The 22414-nt window shown below is 43.7% G+C and overlaps 1 protein-coding gene across 7 annotated transcripts in view; it reads left to right on the top strand.

Moving 5' to 3' along the window:
* The window catches only part of LOC6543693 (RNA-binding protein Musashi homolog Rbp6), a 165849-nt gene that overhangs the window by 65715 nt on the left and 77720 nt on the right, over window positions 1–22414 (top strand). For all 7 annotated transcript variants that reach the window (XM_015158528.2, XM_026976626.1, XM_026976627.1 and 4 more), the window contains 2 exons: window positions 7030–7114; window positions 9641–9682. In XM_015158528.2, the coding sequence (XP_015014014.1) occupies window positions 7030–7114; window positions 9641–9682 (127 nt within the window). The remainder of the gene's footprint in view (window positions 1–7029; window positions 7115–9640; window positions 9683–22414) is intronic.

Genomic DNA, 22414 nt, shown 5'->3' on the forward strand with positions numbered 1-22414 from the left:
TTATGTTTGAATTTGTATGAAAAGAAAAACCCAGCCTCCCGAAAAAAGTGGTGGAGCACAAAGGAAGGAATATTTTTATGATCCCCACAGACCCCCCTAATCACTCACTCCCTTGTAATTGCTGTGCGCACCGCACTCTTACATCATAATGATAAAATGAATTATAAAATAAAGTCACCTTTCTGCACCGACTCGAGACTTTTTGTAAGCCAGATGCCGCAGAATTTAATGTGGCAACGACACTCAAAAATTGACATTAGCAGCAGGCATACGACGAAACCATAAAAACATAACAAATGGCCGGCCATAATGTGTGTCCTTAAACTGTCACTAAATCGATAAATTTTCATAATGGCCAGGCCATTTAAATATTTAGCCGAAATGTTGGGCAAAAACCCCTTTTCGGGCTGCCTCGCCAGCGCCTTCTTCCTGTGCCTGGATTAATAAAATTACCCAAGACCCACGCATAGATAGCGAACTGGGGGCATGGGCTCCTGGAGGTGGGGTCGAGGACCAAGTGGGTGGGGGCTTTACATCAACGCAAGGGCACGCACACACACAACTCGAGGTGGACTCGACGTCGTTGACGGGGTGGCGACATAGTCGTCTTAAATGTCTCCATGCCAGGCTTGAGTAGCCTCAGCCAGCTAGAAAGGAAAACAGGACACAAAAAATGCATGCGGAGAAACATGCTAGTATTAATTGCTAAAGGAAATGCATTTATCATTTGAATTCCTTATTTTCTTAATAACTTCTTTGCTGACTTTCAGAGGTTCAGGGAAATGCATTTACTGTGGGGCACGTTAAACTATATTTGGTCAACCTTTTCTCTGTCTGTAGTGAAGAGGCGTTGGGTCCAAGGAGTCCAAAGGGGGTGGGTTTCGTGGGTGGCAAGAGGTTGCCACTCACGCAGGCCCAGTTAAGTGTGCGTGTTCAAGGATGCATTTTTGTGCCCAGGAAAACGACACGACACAAAACGAAACGAAACAAAGACAAAGGCATAAAAACGTGCAAAATGGGCGTGGGCGGCGCCTCTACTGTGTCCTTACCCCCTTGCCCTCCCCCTCCCCCGCCAACAGCCCAATTTGGCTCCCCTCGAAAGAGCAGAGCCCTCCGCCCAGCCCGTGTAGGCTTATAAAGTGCGAGGCGAGCCAAGGCAGGAAGCCACTTGTGAAAGTTTCATGCACGCGGCCCCACTTCACACGGCAGCAGTCAGCCGGAGACGGGGTGGGGCGGGGATGGGGCAGGGGCAGGGGCGCCGCCAAGGGGGTGGCTGAGAAAAAATACAAGAAAGAACGCCTTCATCGCATCGAATGCCAGATTCCACGCACTTCTGCGATGAGCGCTGTTCGAGATGAAATCAAACCGGATCAAATTAAATCAAATTCGGAATAAACCAGTTGCTCATCCTGCCACTCTATTACGCACATCAAGTTGTTAAGAACTAATAGTTCTTAAAGAAAGTCAGTTGGTTCTATAATAGAAGTCGGTAAAACTACAGACAACCATGTCTATTAAAACTTCCAATACAATACAAGCGCTTTTAAATGTTGTAAACTTTTGTCAAAGTCATGAACTTCCTTCAGTGAAGTTCCGTGAAGTTATTGAAATAAATATAAGTAATTATATTTCCTTTTAATTTCGAAACTCACTACTTCAAAATGCATTGTATTGTGTTTCTATAAATAAAATAAAGGTCAAAAATCCTCCATGAACTGTACCTAAAACTGAGATCCCCAATCTCTAGCCCGAGGGTATTCGACCGGCAAAACATTTGGCCAGGACGCAGAGCACAAAGACGGCATCTTGGTCCGCCTGCAAGTGCTTGTTAGTGCGCTCGGGATTTGACGTTTCGCTGTAGCCGGGACTTAGAAGAGCCAGCTCTCTGGCTGCGCCTGCCACGCCCCCTGGTCCTTGCCTCCTTGCGCCCCCGCACCCCGCCGGGCACTCCACTGTCGTCTTAAGTTGCATTCCTCTTCGCAATTGTTCGTTCGGGGCGCTTTTGTTTTGTTGTTTCGAAATTTTTACACGAAAAAGTCATTTGAATATGCGTTGCCTACCTCCTCGGATTGAAAGTTTTGTTAGCCGTCAGCTACTTTCGCTGAGCCCCCCACCCCACTGCCCCTTTGCAGCATTAAGGTTGAGGGCATGGCTTGCGGCTTCTTGGCTTTTTAGCAGCGCATAGACAAAATAATGCTCGCCTCCATTACCAGCCTTGACTGCAACTTGTATATTAACAATACCGAAGGAAAACTGAACCGCAGAGCGTGGGCGGGGCTAACTGGGCTGGGGGTGGCAGCATGGGCGGGTCCAACAGGGGGCGGAATGCGGTGGGGGATGCCGGAGACACAGAGACAATTGTTTTCTTACTTCCGCTGACTTCAAGAGCAATTCACAGTAGTTTGTCATTCTGTCTGGCACTGAGGTCAGTTCAGGTTGAGGCAATTAAGAGATATAAGAAAATGGGTTTGCCTGTGCTGGGGTCACAGGATTTCCATATCCTGCAGGTTCCATTTACCGTGCATACTAAGTACTGCACGCCGCACAAAATCACGCAAATTGGACGTCAATTGAATAGGAGGGAAACAGCTGAATTGTTTTTTTCTTATTGATCAATATTAAATTACAGTATTTGTATGCTTTTGTATGAATCGTGTTTCAGAGCCATTGTTTAAGTAAAATATTGATATTTTTCAAAAATATAAATTTAGGTAAGATAAGAATTTGATATGGCTGTATCTGCCTTTAAGCTTGGTGAAATCGATTGCACTTTATATTTTATTTTTTGAATATTTATTTAAATAGGTTTCGGGCCGTGTGTGAAAAACCCATAATCCCTTTGAGAAATATTTCCATTTAGTGCACTTGAACCTTACTCAATTTCATCTAATCTTTGGCCTGGATATCCCGAATTCCATTTACCCTGTCCACACCGAAATCCAACCCTTCAGCCGTCATTTGCCTTTAAATGAGCTTTCGGTTACAGTTTTGGCAATTGCCTGGGGCGGAATATCCTCATCATCGCCCTGCACCTGATCACTGGACATATGCTAGGACTTCTAATATGGTTATCTGCTCCCATTACAAAGACACGCACACCCAGCTGCACACACACACACACACACACACACATGTGCGAGACAACACCTTGATGTGAACTTTGACCGTTTTGGTAACTCATTTAGTTAGATTATTTACGGTAATCCAAGACGCCAGCCACAAGCCAACCGCCAACTTAACTGCAGACACTCTGAGTTGGCCAGGATGGCTCCTTTATTTCCCTGCCGCCCCTCCTTCGGGTAAACTATCCACATTCTTGCACAGGTATGAGTATCTACGGACTAAATACATGCAAGTTGTTTTGCTAAATTGTGCGTAAGCTCAGGAGCAGCAGCAACAAGGATCTTCGACAAAGTTTCTCAAGCTCTGCCATGCCAATTCAAATAACACTTTTATTTTGCTCTCGCCTGCCCCGCTCCTTTTGGCCCTGTTTGGTACGTGTCTGCGGTGTTTGTATGTGTTACATGATTGCCACGCCCCCTTCTCCGTGGGCTCACCTGTCGCACCTGGCCTCCCGCCCTTTTTTTCCGGGCTAGCATCGCACAGCATCATCCTTGGCTGCCGGCAGCTTGTGTGCGTGCGCTCATTAGCATTCTGAAACGGCTTTATAAAATTCAACAAGCAACCCAAGTTGCATGTTCTCTAGGCGGGGATGGGTGGGTGTGTGAGGGGCTGGCGGCGCAATACAGCCAACCCCCCAGCAACCAACCACCACACACCACCCACCGCCCACCGCCCAACCGGCAACCCCGCCACAAAACCCTATTTTCTTGTCGGAGGCTGCATGTCTCTGCTTTTGCCCTTGTTGTTGCCTAGTTTCTCCTTCATTGTCTAAGTTCACACACGGCACAAATTCAGGACTATTTAAGCAATAATAAACCATTAATAAACAATCCCAGAAATTGATCGAAAAAACTAAAAAACACTTCCCTCTTTGTTTTGTAATTTTCAGAAATCTATTTCTATTAGTTTATTCCAGCATGACCTTCCAAAAATTAATTTCTAAAACCCCTTTTAGCATAAAACTAGTTTACTTCAAATGCCAGTTATGGACTCATTTTTTTCGCTGTGCATTTGTGTGTGTGTGTTCGCCATTGTTGTTGCCTGCACACATTCTGTTGTTATCCTGAGCGCTCCACCATTCTGGCTCTGTTTCTGTCCCGCTCTGAGGCTATACCCGACTCTGTCTCTCGTGCGGATGCCGCTCTGCCTCGAGTTGCATAAATTGAATCTGAATTTGTGAGTAAATTGCACACAGGAGACACATTATTTTTGAGTTTTGCCTTTTAAATTTGTGGCTTTTCACTTTGAGCCCCGCCCCCCCAGCGCCACCGCCCGTGTCGTCACCCCAGAAATTGCAACAATCTCTGTCCTCAACTTTGTGGCACTCGGCCTTCTCCTGCTTTTGTTCTGCAATTTTGTGTGACCCACTTGAACATTGGATTGAAGTTACGCCTACCGAGTCACTCCGCCACCCATTCATTCCACCCCCAAATCGCCCATTTAAATCAATATTAATAGGTGCAGGCCTCTTTTTCGCAAATTGCACATTGCACAAATTGTTCGTCTATAAATACGATAAAATGTTTATTTAATATGTACCAGACCGTGCCAGCTGTACGAGAATCCAGAAAGCCAATACCAACCAGGACAACAAGCACACAAATAATGACTTATCCATGGCACGTAGATGGGGAGTTGGGTGGAGGCGGGAAGTGGAAAGGGGGAAGTGGGAAGTGGGAAGGTGGGGAAAATCAAAGACAAAACAGGCCGGGCAATCCTTTTCCATATGCAAATTGTTTTTATAAATTTGCAACAAGCCATTGTTTGTTGGCATCGTTGTTGAATAGCAATTTCTATGGCAAAACACCGATGCGATGTGCCCGAAAGAATGTCAAATGGAAAGCAGCAAACATTTTGTAAGGATTATGAATTGTGGGGTGATCCCCACAGAGGATACTTTCCGAATTAAATTTAGTGCACGCAACCTCAGTTTTAATCCTTGCTTATGAATAATTGCCCTCCAGTAAGCAATAAAATTTCAATGAAACAATTACATGTCCGCATTATCTGTTTAACTTTCAATTACAAATGATTTAACTGACAAGTAAATTGTATGGAAAAACGCAAACAATAAAACTGTATGTCAAAAGTGGATCAAAAAGGGTTGAGATGGGCTTAACCCAGCTATACGAATGGAGCTCTAATTGTGGGAGGGGAATGAAAATTACTGGGTGTTCTAGGACACGCAAGCATTATTCCACATTGCTGTCTTAAAATCTTAATGAATAACATTTAACATTTTGCCTTTAATTCGCTTGCATGCCATAATGATTAAATTTCACAAAAGGCTCAGAGAAGACACTTTTCATTTTATATATTTTGCACAGGATTTATTTCCCATTAAAAACACTTGCAATCAGCTAAACTAGTAGCTCGCTTTAGTATGAAAGCAGCTGTACACATTAATTGCTCCGTAATTATTACGCCAGTATAGACAGAACGTAGCTTTCAGCTAGTAAATTATTATAAATACCGTATATTTAGTTTCTATGATTTATCGCAAGGTCAGGGTAGAATATAAAATAAAACTGTTCCGACACAAGCCCATTAAAATGCCACTTATTATATAAAAGTCAGACAGTTTTAGTCTGCAATTTTCGCACACTGAGCTAGGATACAAGCCATGAAAATAAATATTATATAACTAACATTGTTATTGCAACTAGTCTTAAATTTCTAAGAAAAGTTTGCTTAAATATTTAATACCATTTTTTGGTTGAAACTCTTCAAAGCTCCTATTATTAATGGTTGCTTTCCTGAAAACTAGATTACTTTTTAATGAACTCTCAAGTCAATCACATTTACAATCATTCCTGCACTAAGCATTTCCATATTGACCATGACACTCCTGAATTCGAAGCATTTTTGTATGCCAAATGGGTTGCTTAGCTCTAATCCCCCGCCAGCTGACCATTTGGACCTGGCAATGTTAACTGGGCCGACTGGTGCGCCTGGTTTGTGGGCCACACTGAGGGGAATCAGGACCGTAACAATTGCCACAATTGCAATAAAATCGTCGTTAATTACTGTCTGTGCTTGCGGTTCTAGTTGGGCTCGGATTGAGTGGGGTGGTGGTGCAGATTGGGTGGCTTACGGCGGATGGGTGGTGCCAGCAGTGGAGGGCTTAAAAGAGCAAGACAAATACGAGCATGTGTCTGGGCCGGGCTGAAAGAAGTTGTGTTTCGCAGCGAGGAGACGAAGCGTCGTTAAGCGTTGCTGCCAAGTGGCAAAACTCAAATAAACATAAACGTGCACACAGGCGTGGCTGCAAGGGGGTTGCAGGGGGTTGCAGGGAGCGGATTGAAGGGGGGCGGCGGATGGGGGGCCACCACAGCCCAAAATCTCTGAGCTGGTTTGTTGTCTTTGGCTGTCTCGTTTCGTTGCCCTGGCATGGGAGACTCATTAAAATGCAGTGCGAGATAATAAGCATTTTAATTAAATATTTAACAAGAATAAGTTTATCACAACACGGACGAAAGAAACAGAAAGAGACGGGGCTTGCGACCGTGGAACGAGACGGCGCTGCTTACGTAATGGCTTGTAAGCGTCTGCCTTCGAACAGTTCGAAAAGGGGGCATTTGTGGATGGCGCATTGGGGCTTGGGCCTTAGACTGCTCATTTGGCCCCCTCAGCCTCAGCCACTCTTTCCTGGCAATATTTTGATGTAATTTGAGCGCCTAATTGGCGCACGTGCTAAACTGACGATGGCAGGTTCAACTTTGGCCTGGGCGAGGCTCCCGTTTCTCTTTCCCTATCGCTTTCTGTTTTTCTGATTCTGGGACTCGGGCTCGGGCTCGGGCTGATTCAGGTTCAGGTTCAGTTACTTGGCTCCTGGCTTGGGTAAATATTTGCAGAACTTCTCGCTAACCGTCTCCTGTTTACATCTCCTTCCAAATCTACTTGCAGAGGCTTCGGCTTTGTCACATTCAGCGATCCAAATAGCGTAGATAAGGTACTCACCCAAGGCACACACGAGCTGGATGGCAAAAAGGTAAATGTTACACACGAACTCTTCGCTTTTCGCTTTTTTCGCCCTTTTTTCCTTTTCACTCATTTTCACTCACCCAAACAGAGAACTCCACTTTAACTATGTTAAATATTTGCTCAAAAGCATCGTTCCCATGCCCATAGCCCCAATATTTCCCCATACCCTCTATTGACAGCAATTAGAAAGTCAAAGCATAACAGTATAGGCAAAAAAGGCATATGAAAGTTTTCAAAAAATCATGGCCCAAACGCCAAACAATTTTTAATTAGCTGATATGACAGGCGCGATGAACATCAAATGAGCTGCAATGGTTAATTTTTTCCAGGTGCGCTCTTGATGATTTCTCCCTTTTTGCTACATTCAACAAAGCACCGGTGTGCCATTTTCCAGTAAATATTTGAAAACGGAGTTTAAACCAGATGGAACGCAGAGTGCGCAGAGAAAATTTTACAGGACTTCCTAAATACAAGACTGAAATTAACTTATTTTTTGCCTTATCGATAGAATATTAAACAAATCAAAACATCTTTCAAAAGTGCGACCATTAGAATGGGCGAAGGAATCTTCCTTCTTCTTTGCTTTAAACTCCAAAATTTAAGCAGCTTACAAAGAGATGTATCTGAAACTCTGGCAGAGCCAAATTAAGAACATACCCCCTAGGAATATTAAAACACCTTTCCTTGCCTAGATTTCCATATCCACGTATTTAAATCCCCTATAGTGTCCAACATTGATTGTTGACGACTTTAAACACACATCCTAACTAGAAACCCATCTAAACTCAGCAATCCGAAGTGCCGATACAACACCGCAATAAAAATAGGTTCCTCTTCAAAACTCAACCCACCTGCGTTACGCATGTCAATTAACTCCACCCTGGCAAACCCAACACAAATTAAACCTGCAATTGTCCTATCCCAATCATAAATGTATTAACACGGATGGCTCAAAAGCTAGAGACATCACCTGAAAGGCAGAGTAAATTGCTGGCTCCAGGATTTGAGCTCCAGGCAACGGGATCGGAGCAACGGGCTCCTAGTTCCGGGCTCCGGGCTCTGGTCTCCGAGTTTCGAGCTTTGGGTCCGCATCTCCGGTGGCATCCTATTTTATCCATTTAATTAATCAGCTTCGGCAAACGCTGTTCATTGCTCTGCATAAATACATTTCCGAAAGTGGCTTCCTTCCGCATTTTGTATAGGTGGAAATCGCATTTGATTGGCCGGAGCCGAGCACAGTGAAGGCCCGCTGTAATGATATTCCGCACGCATTACGCATACGCCGCATTGGCATTAGCCTAATTGAGTGGATCTGCGCTGTTTTCAGCTAGTCCTTCAGTCCGATGTCCATCCGATCATCCTTTTATGCCTGCCAACTGTAAATAAAATGCACAGCCAGCATTTATGTGGAATTTTTTTTGAGCCGCGGCCAGCGTTTTGTTTGTTTCGCAACTGGAACTGCATCTATGTGCGAGTGAATCGTGTAATGTTTATATCTATATAGCCACCATATACACGTCTTCCTGACTTTCGGCCGGTCAGGGATTTTCGTGTTTCCGTTTGGCTGCACAGCGACGCAAAACGAAACGAAACGAAACGAATTCATTTCATTTCGTTACGGTTTTTCGGCCTGATGTATTTCAAAAAGGCAAAAGCATCGCCATCCTCCGAAACCAAACCGTTCGCCACTCAGCGCTGATTAGTTTTAATTTTAATCTAAAAATCAATTTCCCGCCATGCGGCTGCTCTTGTTTTTCGTCCTGCACACAGGAAATCAACACGGCAAACGGCAAACACAGCAGCAGCAACAAGAACAGCCGCATGTCCTGCCTATCCTGTGACAGATTTTCCGCATACAAACGTACAATATGTACTATGTGCGAATTGCCATTGCCAGAGGATATTGCGTTGCTTCCTTGCTGCGGCTCCTTCATTGGCTTGAGATACCCGGATAAATGCAACAGCAGCACTTCAGATGCCAGGATTTAGTGCCACCCTCGCTCCCTGATTTTTTATTTCAGCTGTCAAGTCGAGCTGTGTGTCCTTGCACTAATATGAAAGCCACAGCTCGGACGACCGAGCGGCAAAATCAGGACGAGCTGTGGCTGAACGCCGAAGGATAGACAGGAGGCAGAAATGCTTAAAATTGAATTTTTATGATTTTTAATTATTTTTAATGACGCTGCTTATTGGATAGAAGCTGCTCGTTTTTTCTCCTTACGCCCGCTGGCCGACCAATTTGTTACGCGTTAATTCGTGCGTGCTCAGCTTGAAGTCACCAGCAGACACCACCCATGTCGCCACCCGCACCACCAGCACCACCCGCACTCCCACCCCCTTCCAGCACCACTCCCCCTGGGGCAATTTCATTTAATGTGCAGTGCAGGCTTATGCAAGATTTATGCGCGGCTATTAATATGAAGAGTTGTGCGCAATGTTCTTTTCATTTAAATGTCATTAAGCATACGATTTCCTTCGGAACTTCCCGGACTCACTCTATGTTTTTTTCTGTTTTTCTCCATTTTCCACGCAGGTCGATCCGAAAGTAGCTTTTCCGCGCCGTGCACATCCCAAGGTAAGTTCCATAAAAAAACACCAAAAAGTTGATGTATATTGAACAAGCAATAAGCCACCCAAAATTATATACTCTAAATGGGGAAGGCTATCTAGGAAGACCAAATATGTTAATACTTATCGCTTTTTTCATTTTAAAACTGGTTCAAAACTTACTTTTATACTATTTTTTTGGTTTTAAGCAAGACTTTTAATGTGCTGTATAACACGTAAGAGTAGAATGCCCATTAAACCACTAGTAGTTTCTGGTTGGGCAACAGCTGGCTAATTTTTCTGAAGTTGCCTCGACATAACACTTAGCAAATAATTGTGACTTTCGTTCGTAAAATACAATGCAACAGCCCAGTGCTTTGAGTCCGTTTATGGCCCAACAAAAGAACTCTCTAAAAGGGTATAAAAGTGCAGAGGAAAAAAGTAACATCAGCAAACCAGGAAAAGCAGCCCCAAAAATTGTCAGCCGGTTTCGTGGTTTTCGGTGTGTGTGTGTGTGTGTGTGTGTGTGTGTGTGGTTCGAGGTGGGCTGGCAAAAGGATGTGTCATAAGTAGCAGTAAATGGCAGATGAAATTAAAAACGGAAGATGACAACAACAACGGGGCTGCCAAGTCGAGGCGAAGATAACTTTGTGTCTGACAGGCGTCGGTTGCTCTGCCTTCCTGCAACCACCTACCCACCATCCACCACCCACCAACCAACAGCCTTCGCCCACCCACAATGCCACCTTAACACCAGCTCTCTTAAAGTGATGATGACAACAGAATTTCGGCAAAAAAGCGAAGGCACAAGGAGGAACCACTGCGAACTGCTGCTGTCTGCAGCCATTCGCATCCACCCCTCTCTTTCCAACAGCGATTCCCCTCCCTTTCTTGGCTTGCCACACGCACATTTTGTACCGGTTAGACAGCGCGTTACAAATGTGCCCTGTTTTTTCTTACTGGCCTCCTTTATGCTGATACATACCCTTTTCGAAGGATGGCATTTAAACAAATATCTTTATGGGTTTCGTAGGAAACAATTGGAGAGTTAAATATTAATGGTTCCTATTAAAAAGCTTAAAGTTAGCACTTCTAAAGCACGTGCATTAATATGAACCCTAACCAATACCATTACGGAAAGTATTACTTTTTAACCTGTAATAAGGGCTTAAGAATTAACTTTAAATTTGAGATATAATGTACATGGTGTCTCAGGGAAAGTAATTGTAATTTACAAAGCCCCCTAAACTATCCAAACCAATTCTTGCACCTCGGACTGTATGTTTCTTACATTCTAAGGTATGTCTAAAGGTAATTCCCTAAAGAAGAATTTCTGAAAAGGTTCCGAACTATTCGGGCATATACTCCTGTTCGACTTGTTTGGCTGGGTAACTTTTTACCGATTCGGCTGAACGACAAACCGCAAAGCACACCAAAAATACGCACGCAAATGGCACGCACACACACACACACACACTTGCTCGAAATACATTTACAGACACACACACACACATAATACAAGGAAGTGAAGTCGAAGGCAGAGCCTCCTGTTTCCTGCCGCCCACCCCTCCATTTGCCAAGATCCTTCGGTCGCCAGCAACTTTCCTTGGAGCTATATGCGTGCTTATCAACACGCAGCTGATTTCCGTTGCCATTCCAGAGGCGCGTGCCTCCCAAACACCACCCCGCCCCCCGAAATTACCAGCCCCACTCGCGCACCTCCCCCCGCCCCACCGACAGCAGCCAACAATTATTTACGTAATGTTATTATTATAATATTTTTTTAAACGCATTCTCACTGGATTTGCGCGGCGTTACCAAGAAGTAGACAGCCACAAGCAAGGAGCCAAAAGGATGTTAGGGAGGCGAGTTGGTGGCTTAAGGCTTTAAGGAGAAACGAGAAAGGAGGCTAGGGGAGGCGTGGCTAGGACGTTGGCTATGCGGCATTTTGCGAGTGGCTTTGTGTTCGCTGGGGATCTGGTGCTACGCGCGAATATCCTCTCGCATATTAAAAGGCGTTTAAAAACATAAATCCAACGTCTAACGGCTGCTTATGAAAATTACGAGGAAAAAATGACTGACAGAGCGGGACGGCAAATGGGGTATAGAAAGAGATGGCAGCAGGCTTAGTGCGAGGCAAATGGCAGGGACACCCAAAGGAGTTTTCCTACGCAGTACGATGGCGAAAAAACCAAGATATCTCTTGGAAAAAAAATGTGCAGGCGACATCAAAAGCAAAAAAAGAAAAAAAAAAGAGAAATTGGTAAGGACCCACCCAAAAGAAAGGGAAAGGGAAAATGCGAGAGGCAGAATGATAGGGAGGACAATTTCTCGCACGGTTTGCCGGGACCAAAAAACGAGCACCAGGCTGAGAAGGAAGGATTGCCCACAAAATGCGGCCCAAAATGCTTGCGGTTGCAGCGAAAGTTAAGAGTTTTAAAAACGGAGCGTAGACGTAGGCAGTTTGGGGTTGGTCTCGATGGGGCTAACGGTGGGGAACGGGAAGAAACATAATGAAATGAAGCATACTAAATGACGCTGCTAAGTTCTCGCTGGGACACAAACACACGCACGGCGGGGCACTCGAAGAAATCTTGCTCACTTTATTACTACATAAAATATCTCAGCTAGTAATGTGTTTTAAAGATGGTTATGTTGGGTTTTTATATGGCTAAAGATAGTAATGCTGAAAAATGGTCAAAAAGATATGTGAATGATGTTATACTTCTGATGAGAACAAGCTTAAAAATCATTTCTTTAGAATTGGTTATAAAATACATACTATTTTCCCTCAGTGCAGTGGCACACACACGCATAGCGCGCCATAATGAAATGCGAAAAAATTGTGATATTTTTGGACCATAAAATGCAGATGAGCCGACTAAGCAGAAAATAGTGTGGCAGCCGGAGAACAGGGGACATTCTGTGCAGGGGGGTGCTAAGTAGGCCTCTACTTTCGCAGCATCCCCTACTTTCACCCCAACAGCCGCAACTTGCTCCTCTTTCTGGTTTTTTACACATGTCGCAAGCTCCTCCCCCAGAACTTTAGGCGAGTTAATTTCTTCGCTTTTTAAGCACTCCCCACCATGAATATGAAATGTATATTTGTGTTAGTTATATTTTTGGGGCGGTTGCGAAGAATAGAAAAATGGTGGCGGGGCGGGGGCGAGGGCGGGGGCGGGGACGGGAGAGTGGCATACATATGTCATGTAAAAAGTTCGCTTTTAATGTGCAAAATTGCTGGCGGACTAGGGCCATAAAAGTGCATGGGAATAAGTGAAATGGATTTTTGGGCTACGCTGTCCTGTTCCATATAAGTGCGCCATAAAAAAATGAATTTCCCAGAACGGTCCGGGGCAGCAGATATAGTTTGAACTTGGCTAGGATTTATGGCTGTTTGTTCGGAACAAAAGAAAGCGCTGGGACCGGACCCCATATGAATCTCCTTCCTTATCCCCGTGGAGTGCGTGCGTGTGTGCAAAAAATATCCCGGAATCGTTGAGTTGGGTAAATCCCTTAATGTTGAGTTGAGGTGCGTACACGAACAGGTCGTATAAGTGGATTATATGCACAGATCGGATTTCGGGCTTGGCATTGCTTAGATTAAGTTATTTTATCAACTTGAACCGCATAGTTATGGCCCAGTGAATAGCGCAAAGCAGCCACGAAAAATTCTTTTCTTTTCACATAAAGGAATTTCATACAGGAAACACGCTTTTATCTGGTTAATATAAGCCGTATTTTGAATAGTTATCAGAAAACCATTGTTTATTACTTGGAGTAAATCTATTATGGACAACCGGCTGTTGCTTATGTATTTATTTATTGATTTGCCAATGCTGATGTTGCGAACTGGGAACTGCTGAATAAATATTAAAAAGTAAATACAGGAGAGCTAGGAAAACTATTTGCAGAGAGTACTTTCTGAAAATGCTGTAATTTAATAATCCTGCAGAGAAAAACAACAGGGTTATTGGAAGTAATGACACAAGTAATTGAAAATGGTCTACTCAATCATGGACTCTGACAGTTTTGAAAGTAATTTGTGACATTTTTGAACTTTTATTTCGACAGCTGCTGAATTATCCCGTCCCGCAACATCATCGTAGGTAAATTAGACGTAAACAGTTGTTCGGCCCATAGATTTCCGAACGAGTATTACTTTTGGACCCATCCTCTCCTGGACCTGACCAGGCGCAGACATCTCTTTCATTGGAGAGCCCATCAATGGCAAGTGCTGTGTCCTGGCATCCTGGCATTAAATTAACACGCTCGAATGTGCCGCTCATGTGTGGGTATTTGTATCTGTTTGTGTGTGTGCCTGCTATGCGAGTGTACGAGTATGTGTGAGCGAGGGGGAGTTGTAGAGTTGTACACTTACATTGTGCAAACTTTTCTAATTTAAACCGGCAGTTTCAGTCAATTGCCACAGCTTACCGCTTTCGACATGAGTTTTACTTTTTTAGTACCTTCGGGTGTGCGACGGATGCGATGTTGGCGCATTTCAGACAGAGATGGAGAAGTGTAGAAGTGGCGGGGCGGAGAAACGGGGAGACAGAGAGAAATTCCAATACATTAAAAGTTGTGTGAATACACTTGGCAGAATCCATTATAACCCAGCCAAACTGAACAGAACTGAGCTGAACAGAACAGAACAGAACAGAACAGAACAGACATGAAAGCCAGGCCATAAATCTAATAAATACGTGTGTTTCTCACCCCTTTCACTCCCCTCTACTTCCCGTTCCATTCCCACACTTCCGGTTCCGTTTGCCGCCCTGCGCAATAACTTGTGAAATATGTAATCAATCAAGATGGAACAGTCGTCGAGGCAGCCCAACTATGTGGCAAGTATGCGTCTGACTGCAGTTCTTGGGTGGAAAGAGGGCCGCTCTGGGTTGCAAGTTCAGCGGGTGTGGGGTCGGGTCGATTAATTCAACTTTCTGCTGCAGACAATGGCATGTGAAAAAGTCAAAAAGTTGAAAGTGCAATTTTGTCGTTATTATTTTACATTTACAACAAAAGATAGCAGCAGGAGCAGTCGAAAAGCCAAGCGAAAAATACAAAAAAAATATCGCAAAGTTACTCAACTATTTTATGCGACTGGCGGCACGCTGTGAGTATGTCTCTCTCACTCATATCTCCATCTCAGTTGCCCCCTCGCACCCACACTATCTCGCAGTGTGTGTAATTGTCAGTTAGTTGGCGCTGTCAGTCCGAATGTTGAAATTAATTTATTTCAATTGAAGTTGAACTTTTGCGGCGTTATTACTTTGCGAAACTTTCTCCGAGCTACGCATAATAAACGAGTGTGGGAGCGAGAGCGCACAAGTGGGAGCAAGCGAGACGGGTGCAGTGGCCAGGTGCCGAATGACCTCCACCCACAAAAGAAAGCCACCACCGCCCACCACCACCCACTTTGCATACACATTTATTTAGCCTTTGCCAAAATAATCAAATTGCTAAATTGCAAGTGTTGCCATCAACGTCAACAGAATGTCATCTCCTCTCTGTCTCTCTCTACCCATCTCGTGCTTATATATCTACCTCTTTCCTCCCTGCAACTCCCCGTCTCTTTCGTATTTTATTTTTGATTTTCTATGCCAATATTCGTTGTCTGCTTTCTTTTTTATAACTTTTGGACAGGCGAAGGGGAAGCGAAGGTGAGTTTTCGAGATTCAAGAGTGTGATATGAAGGGCGGGATGATTTTTAAGGAGATGGGGCCGGCGGGGGCGGGGCGTGGCACAGGACACGACAGGTGCCGCTGACGTTTGCGCTGATAATTTGTTGCGAGACTTCAGCATTTGCAAGTGGCAGGCCTTCGACGTCATTGATAGTTATTTGATATGCATATTCAAAAATGCTCGCTAAAAAATAAATACGAATAAGTAAATACAAGCATAAAATACAAGCAACAAAGAAATATTGATTCGAAAAATGGCGCTAATGATGCCAGTAAAAATCAGGGCTGTGGAGCGAATTAAAATGTGTTTATTGCATTGAAAAAGGTACGAATGGCAATTTCGTGTACAATTTTGACATGCATAAATGTACGTATTTTATTTACGTTTTCATTAATAATCTTTAATGCTTTTTCATGTTGTCTACTTTAATTTGATTAAGCTTAGGCATTTATAATACTTACCAATGACAATATTTAAATGTAACTTTGTTGCCTGTTATTTATTCAATTGTTTTTTAATCTTACTATGAAATGGGATTTTAATTTATCAAAATGGAAGTTTGGCTTATCTTCATTAGCAATACTTTAATAATTGACTTAAGTTTACATAACTTTAAGCTGAAGACTTTCTGACTTTCACTGCTGCTATTTTAAATGGAATCAGATATGAACGTTTTTCATTTTTACATTCCAAATTTGCGTGTTTTCTTCTGCATTTTTCCATTCCATTAGACTGTGCATAATATCCTGCTCGAAGTTTTCTTAAAGTGTGTCATGGTAATTTCGCCAGAGCTTATGAACTTCCCGGCTCTTATTGGTTTTGTTGTTGTTGTTGTTGTAATGCTGCCTTTTAAACTCGAATCAAAAATCAAAATCCGCACCAGCTACAAATGTTAAATCCGCAAATAATTGACAAAGTTTAGGCATAAACGTGGCTCTGTCTCTGGGAAATTGCCGTGGGTGTGCGGAACTTGTGGGGAGGAGGGCTGGAAAATTGGGAGGATGGAAGGATGGGAGTGGAATGGTGGGTGGCTAACAAGAATGCTGTGTGTGCGGGCCAACTTCAAAATATGTTGGCCACAAATGGCAAAAGTTTGACAGGTAAACGGAATTCGGATAGAATATCTATGTACACGGTATACACGTGAGTGCGGGAGGGAAAATTTGGTGGGTTTTCCAACCCCTTTGCCAAATGCGGAAACCAGTGAAACAGCTGCGACCATCGAAATTCTGGATTTGGGTTTGCAAAAGGGCGTTTCAGAAACGCTCCGATACTTTGTCTATCTATGCGGTTCTAGCCGAGCGGACGGAGGACGGCCATTTATGTTTAATGAGATACTTTTTAACAGCCTCATAAATGGCTATGATAACCACTTAATGTCGAAAGCAACGAAAGCCGAGTGAAAACAATTTACATATTAAACTTGCGCCGAGTTGCCAGCCTGTTATCCTCGTCGCACATCCCGCCAGCCGCCCTCTCTTTCACTCGTCATGCCGCCGTCTCTTTCGTTCGGCGTGCGAAATATGTTTGCCTGCGGCGCATTCACTTTAATTTGATTAAATTTTGAACATTTTCACGTAAAAGTTGCTCCTTTGACTCGGCTCTGCTCGGCTCGGCAGTTGAGGCTTCAGTGCATCGCTTTTCCCGCTTTTCCATGCTCTCTCATCTGTGCTGGATACTGGATGGATACTGGATTGGATGGCCTGGCCTGGTCTGGTCTGTTCTGGTCGGATCGGATCGGTGGCTCCGGGTCTGGTTTGGTCTCGTTTCGCTCGTTTTGGTTTGGCTGAGCTCGGTCTTTTTGGTTGGACCTCCTGCTGTCTCAAAAAACCTGATGCCACCTTCATGCTCAGCTGTTGTCTGCGTGAATTTATCTCGCTGGGTGCGAGTTAAATAGGTTTGATACCCTGTAAAACGGGGTTAAGATAAGGCTTTATCCAGCTTATGCGATGAAAACCAACAAAGGTTTTCAGCTTTGTTTTTAGTAATTTAGTTTTCACGCTGCTTATGCCTTTGAAAAGTAGTTCATTCTTGGTATGTTGGCATTAGCTTTTTAATCCAATACGCTCGTTAGATTGGTATATTTTCTACTATTAGGGAATCAAGTATTCCGCACCTCTGTGGCGCTCTCCGTGCCGATTTCGTTTGAGTATTTTGTAGCTTCTGTATTTTATAATAAATAGTTGTTTAAACTTTCGCCTCCTCCAGCCGCCAATCCCCCCGCTACCGCCCCTCATTCACCCACTTGCAACACCACCCAAAAGAGATGTTTCCCACCAATGTGGCGGGCTCTTGTTGCCTCTGTTTTTGTTGTTGGTGCTGGTGGTGCTGCTGCTGTCCGGCTCTTCAACTATTTTTTATGCAATCTGCTGCGGCTCGGCGAAGGACCCCCCTCTTCACACATCGAAAGGCCCCGAGTTGCATTGTTTTGTTTTGTGCACTTCCTTTTGTTTTCCCCATACACTTTTTGCTGTGTTTTTATTTTTTGTCTGTTTGCCATTTCCTTCTCTCTGGTAGCCGCACATAGTTATGGCCACGATTTTGGCTTTCGGTTATGTGCACTGAGATTTTCCTTGGCCTTGTTTTCTCCCAGCCAGGCAATTGTTTTCCCTGCCTTCCGCCGCTTTATCCACTCTCCTTTCTCCATTTTCCCTTCTCCATTCCATTGTTGCACAGGTTGCATGTATGAGCGCTTGTGTGTCTTTGTGCGAGGGGGAGTTGAAAATTCTCCAAATTAATTCGCATCATTTAAATCACAGGCAGTCCCGGTAGCTTCAAGGATGCGAATCATTGCAACATTTCTGTGGGGGTTGCCATTAAATCGAACCGAGAAAGAGGAGGCGAAAGATTCGGCTGGGCCAGTTAAATTATGGCCCACATGGAGCCGGGGCAAACGAACGGATAAACAATAAGTAACTGTGAATTATGGCGGCCATTACTTTTGTCTCTGCCTTGGCCCTTTGTGTTCTTTATGGCAGCACAATAATTAGGACAAAGCAATGGTGGTACGTGTGAACTTTTCCCCCGCACAGAGCCTGCAAAATTGGTTAATTAGGGGGCCACTAAATTCCCACCGTTCGGAAAATATATTTCGGCCTCAACAGTTGGCAAATCGAATGGGATTCACCTCGATGTCCTTCGCCCCCTCCGCTGTCTGTGTAAATTGCTTATGAAATTGACATCGAAGCCTCGCCTGTCTGCCGGAAATGGAAACAGCGGTAATGACGAGGCGCACACACACACACGCGCACGCACAGCACCCATACATATACACACCCCCTGACACACACACACGCACACACACACACCTATAACGCTGGCAGTATAACCCACATAATTGGCAAATCACACACATTGATTTCGCCGTGTGCTGGCTTCCCCGTCATCATCTCTATTGCCGCCTTCGTTGTTGTTGTTTGCTGGTTCAATCGCTCACTGCACACCGCCCACTCGCCACCCACCCACCTCCGCAACCCACCACCCCTCGCCCACCCACCCACCACATCCGACATCTGCCTAAACAGGAAGAGCGATGGAATGAGCGCATAACTACACCGGAAATCAAGACTATTTATATAAAGGAATGCTTGAGGAAATGTGATCAGTTCGGGAATAAGCTTTACAAAAACTGCAAGAAGGAATTCCTGACATTTCACAACGCATTTAATATTGATTACATTAAAGTGTACCCAAATGTGTGTCTTAAAAATGAGTTAATGCAAAGCATGCACTGCTAATGCCAAGATTATCCAAATGTTAAATAGACTTTCAAATCTAAAAATAATACATAATAAACATATTAATTACCAACATATTTTGCCAGTGCAGCGAGCATGAAAGAGACGCTAGAAAATATGGCGTATACGTAATTTAAAGGCTACGATACCCAGAACTCCAACGAAGGCATGCGTATTGTGGGCATTGTGGGAGTGGGAGGGCGTCATATAGGCCATCATTAATAACATCGAGGCGTGGAACAGGCCAAGACAACATCATTAGATCGAAGCCGGAGCTGCGACTTTGTCTATGGCTTTGGCCCTAATTTTCATTGTTCGGCACACTGGCATTGGCATCTCACCGCTGCCGCTTGATCTTAAATAATTAGGCAGCCTTCAGTGTCTCCGGCAGATACTCGTACAAGCCGTCAGGAATCCGTATTCTCATCATCGCCGCCGTCATCGCGACGGTGGGGGGATGGAAAAGAAATTCCTCATCGCTGTAATTTATAACGTTCACTTGTCATTAACAGCCATTTTAATCGCCTAGCGAGCAAACACAGCGCAGACACATACAAGCCCATAATGTGTACAATATGTATTCCGGTATCCTGTACGCCTGTTGTGGCATTTAAAGCGTGAAAATATTAATTTATGAGCCTTTTAAATGAGCCCGTGCTGGCGAGCGCAACAAATTGGCAATGAAAATGAATCAGTAACTGGCGCAAAGAAGCGAGATAAATGTTCATAAGCACTGTGTCAATACCAAATGAAAAGCGGTGTGAATACTAAACGGGCGTATAAAATAATTGCATTGATTGAGGAGGCACGCTCGAAATCCACTGAATTCAACAGTTTCGCAGCCAAACTAGTGGTGTAACTAACTACTAGGGCAGCAACTCGCCTTTATACCCCGACTCCTTTGAAAGCAAGAAACCCGAAATCTATTTATGCCCCGGTTCAAGCCCATAAACCACAGCCAAAATCCAGTGGTCGTCGCATTTAAGTGTCTTGGTGGGTTTGCTGGGTTTTCTGGGGGGAGCGGGGCGGTAATAGTGCGGGGTGGTGGTTGCGGGTGCCTCGAGGGTGGTGGGGAAATTGTGGGGGGTGGCGAGCGGACCGCAGAGCAAATTTGCCCGCCGTAATCTGCACTTGGTGCTCGTATCTTAATAAACTATTAAATCAAACGCAAGCCTCAATACACGCAAGCACCGAAATTCCCTTTATATATTTATTGGGGGATGCGCAGAGTTTTGAAGCTCGATTCCCTTTAAAAGCTTTCATATTCTCGTATTTACAAGTTCTCCACCAGTTTTACTGCTCCCACATACTCGTATAGTAAATGAATAAATGAGTTATATGCGCGTTCACATTCACATTATTCTCGTACCGTTGTGGGGGATTTATTCTTATCCTGCCTCCCATTTTTCGGCCCTTGTCCGGTCGGGGTTTCGGTTGTTTTTGTTCTGGCTCACAGGAAACCGATAGGACAGGGCGATTAAGGATATTCCAGGAAGGCAAGCCGGGCCGAAAGCGTTTTCCATTTCAATTGAACGGAGCCCGGAACGGCGAATACTTTGCTGCTGAATAAAGCAATCTTTAACCGGTTTCGAGTCGGAATTTATCTTATTTTATTTGTATTTGGACTTTTTACTTAATCCTTTAATATCGCATTTTGGTATGGCCTAAGGTAATTAATTACTTTTATGAAAACCATTTGACCTCAAATAAATTTTATTTAAGTACCAGAAGCACATTTTATGCCAGTATGATTTTACACTTGAATAGTTTGTATTTTCTCTTCTCAAGATTAAAGCAAGATAAAATACTATAGTCGAGTTCGCCGACTATGTGATACCCGTTACTCAGCTAGTGGAAGTGCAAACGAGAAATTTCAACATTTTCTGGAATACCGGTAGAAATTGGGAAAAAAAATATAAAATAAAAAAAAACGTAAAAAATTTTTAAAAGTGTGGATAATTGTGTAGAAGTGCCATCAGAAAAAATAAAAAAAAAAATAAATTGCTAAATTTGAATGCAGATTTTTAGAGAATTGCGCCAGAAACATTTAGGTAGGAGATGCTACTTCAAAATCCGATTAAGATAAGTTGAGTTATGGACTGTAGAACTTCGGTCTTTGGAAATTTTTTAATTTTTTTTACAAAAGAGAATGCTATATTCGAGTTACCCTACAGTCAGATACCGAATTTCATAATTTTCTGGAATATCGGTAAAAATTGATCAAGAATATGTTGAATATGTCAAGATCTCCATGTTACATACTTTTCAATGAATCTAGTACACCCTTTTATTCTACGAGTATCGGAAAAAGTATATTCACGTCAAATAGCGAGAAATGAAAGAACATAAGTCATATTAATCATAATCCTCAGAAACCTTTAAAAGGAGTGTTCGATTGTATACAGCACAATTATTTCAAAGGCCATACAAATAGGTTAAAGATTAAATACAAGGAATATATTTTCGTTTACTAAACAAAAATGTTTGGATCTCGCATAAATATTAAAGATTGCATATCCTAATCGAAATGACTTAATTAATTTCCCGGCTAATGTTAATGCTGAATATGATTTTTAGTGAATGTGTGGTGATCCCGTTTTGGCCAGTAGGTGGCGCTGCCCTTGGGCAACTCGCACCAGATACCCCGCCATATATGGCATATATACCTTCGTTCTGCCCAGCATCCTTGGCTGACTCGGCTGTCGTTATTATTTATGTTTTGTTATCCGTTGACCAGAGCGTTGGCGCTTGTTTTTTCCACACTCGCCAGCTCACCTATTTTACGATAGAATGAATATCTCGTGCGCTCCTGTTTCCAGTTGCCCCCTGCGATGGTGTGTAGTTTCTGCCACAGTATTTTGCTCTAAGCTTGTGGCGGTATGCGAGTGTATTGGCCTGCTTTTCCCCCTGGTTTTCCAGCGCTTTCCTCCGCTTGGGCTGTTCCTGGTTCCATGTACTTCCGTTTTGTAGTGAAAAGAGCTTTGCGTGTTGCGGCATCTCCTGCTCCGTGCCCCTCTTTATATTTTTGTGCGTGTGCTTGTTTGTTGCTTAGAGAATTGATGGTAAAAGGATGTGTGTGATTTTGCTATTTTCGCTGTGTGTTGGTATGAGTATGTGTGTATGTGTGCCGGCCACAAATATCAGCCGAATGAAGTGGCATTTGTTGGCGTGGCTTAAAGCCAAGTGCGCGGCGTAAGCTCTTAACAAGCGGAATGCTTAAAAGCGACCGGACATCCAGCGAGGATTTGCTAGTAGTTCGGGCATAACTTATTCATATATTGCTATGAAATGCAGTCGCAATTCAAAATCTATAGCAACTGCCAGCAGCATTGGATATT

This window comes from Drosophila erecta, unplaced genomic scaffold (assembly GCF_003286155.1).
Source record: "Drosophila erecta strain 14021-0224.00,06,07 unplaced genomic scaffold, DereRS2 tig00000021-arrow-pilon, whole genome shotgun sequence".
Lineage (NCBI taxonomy): Eukaryota > Metazoa > Arthropoda > Insecta > Diptera > Drosophilidae > Drosophila > Drosophila erecta.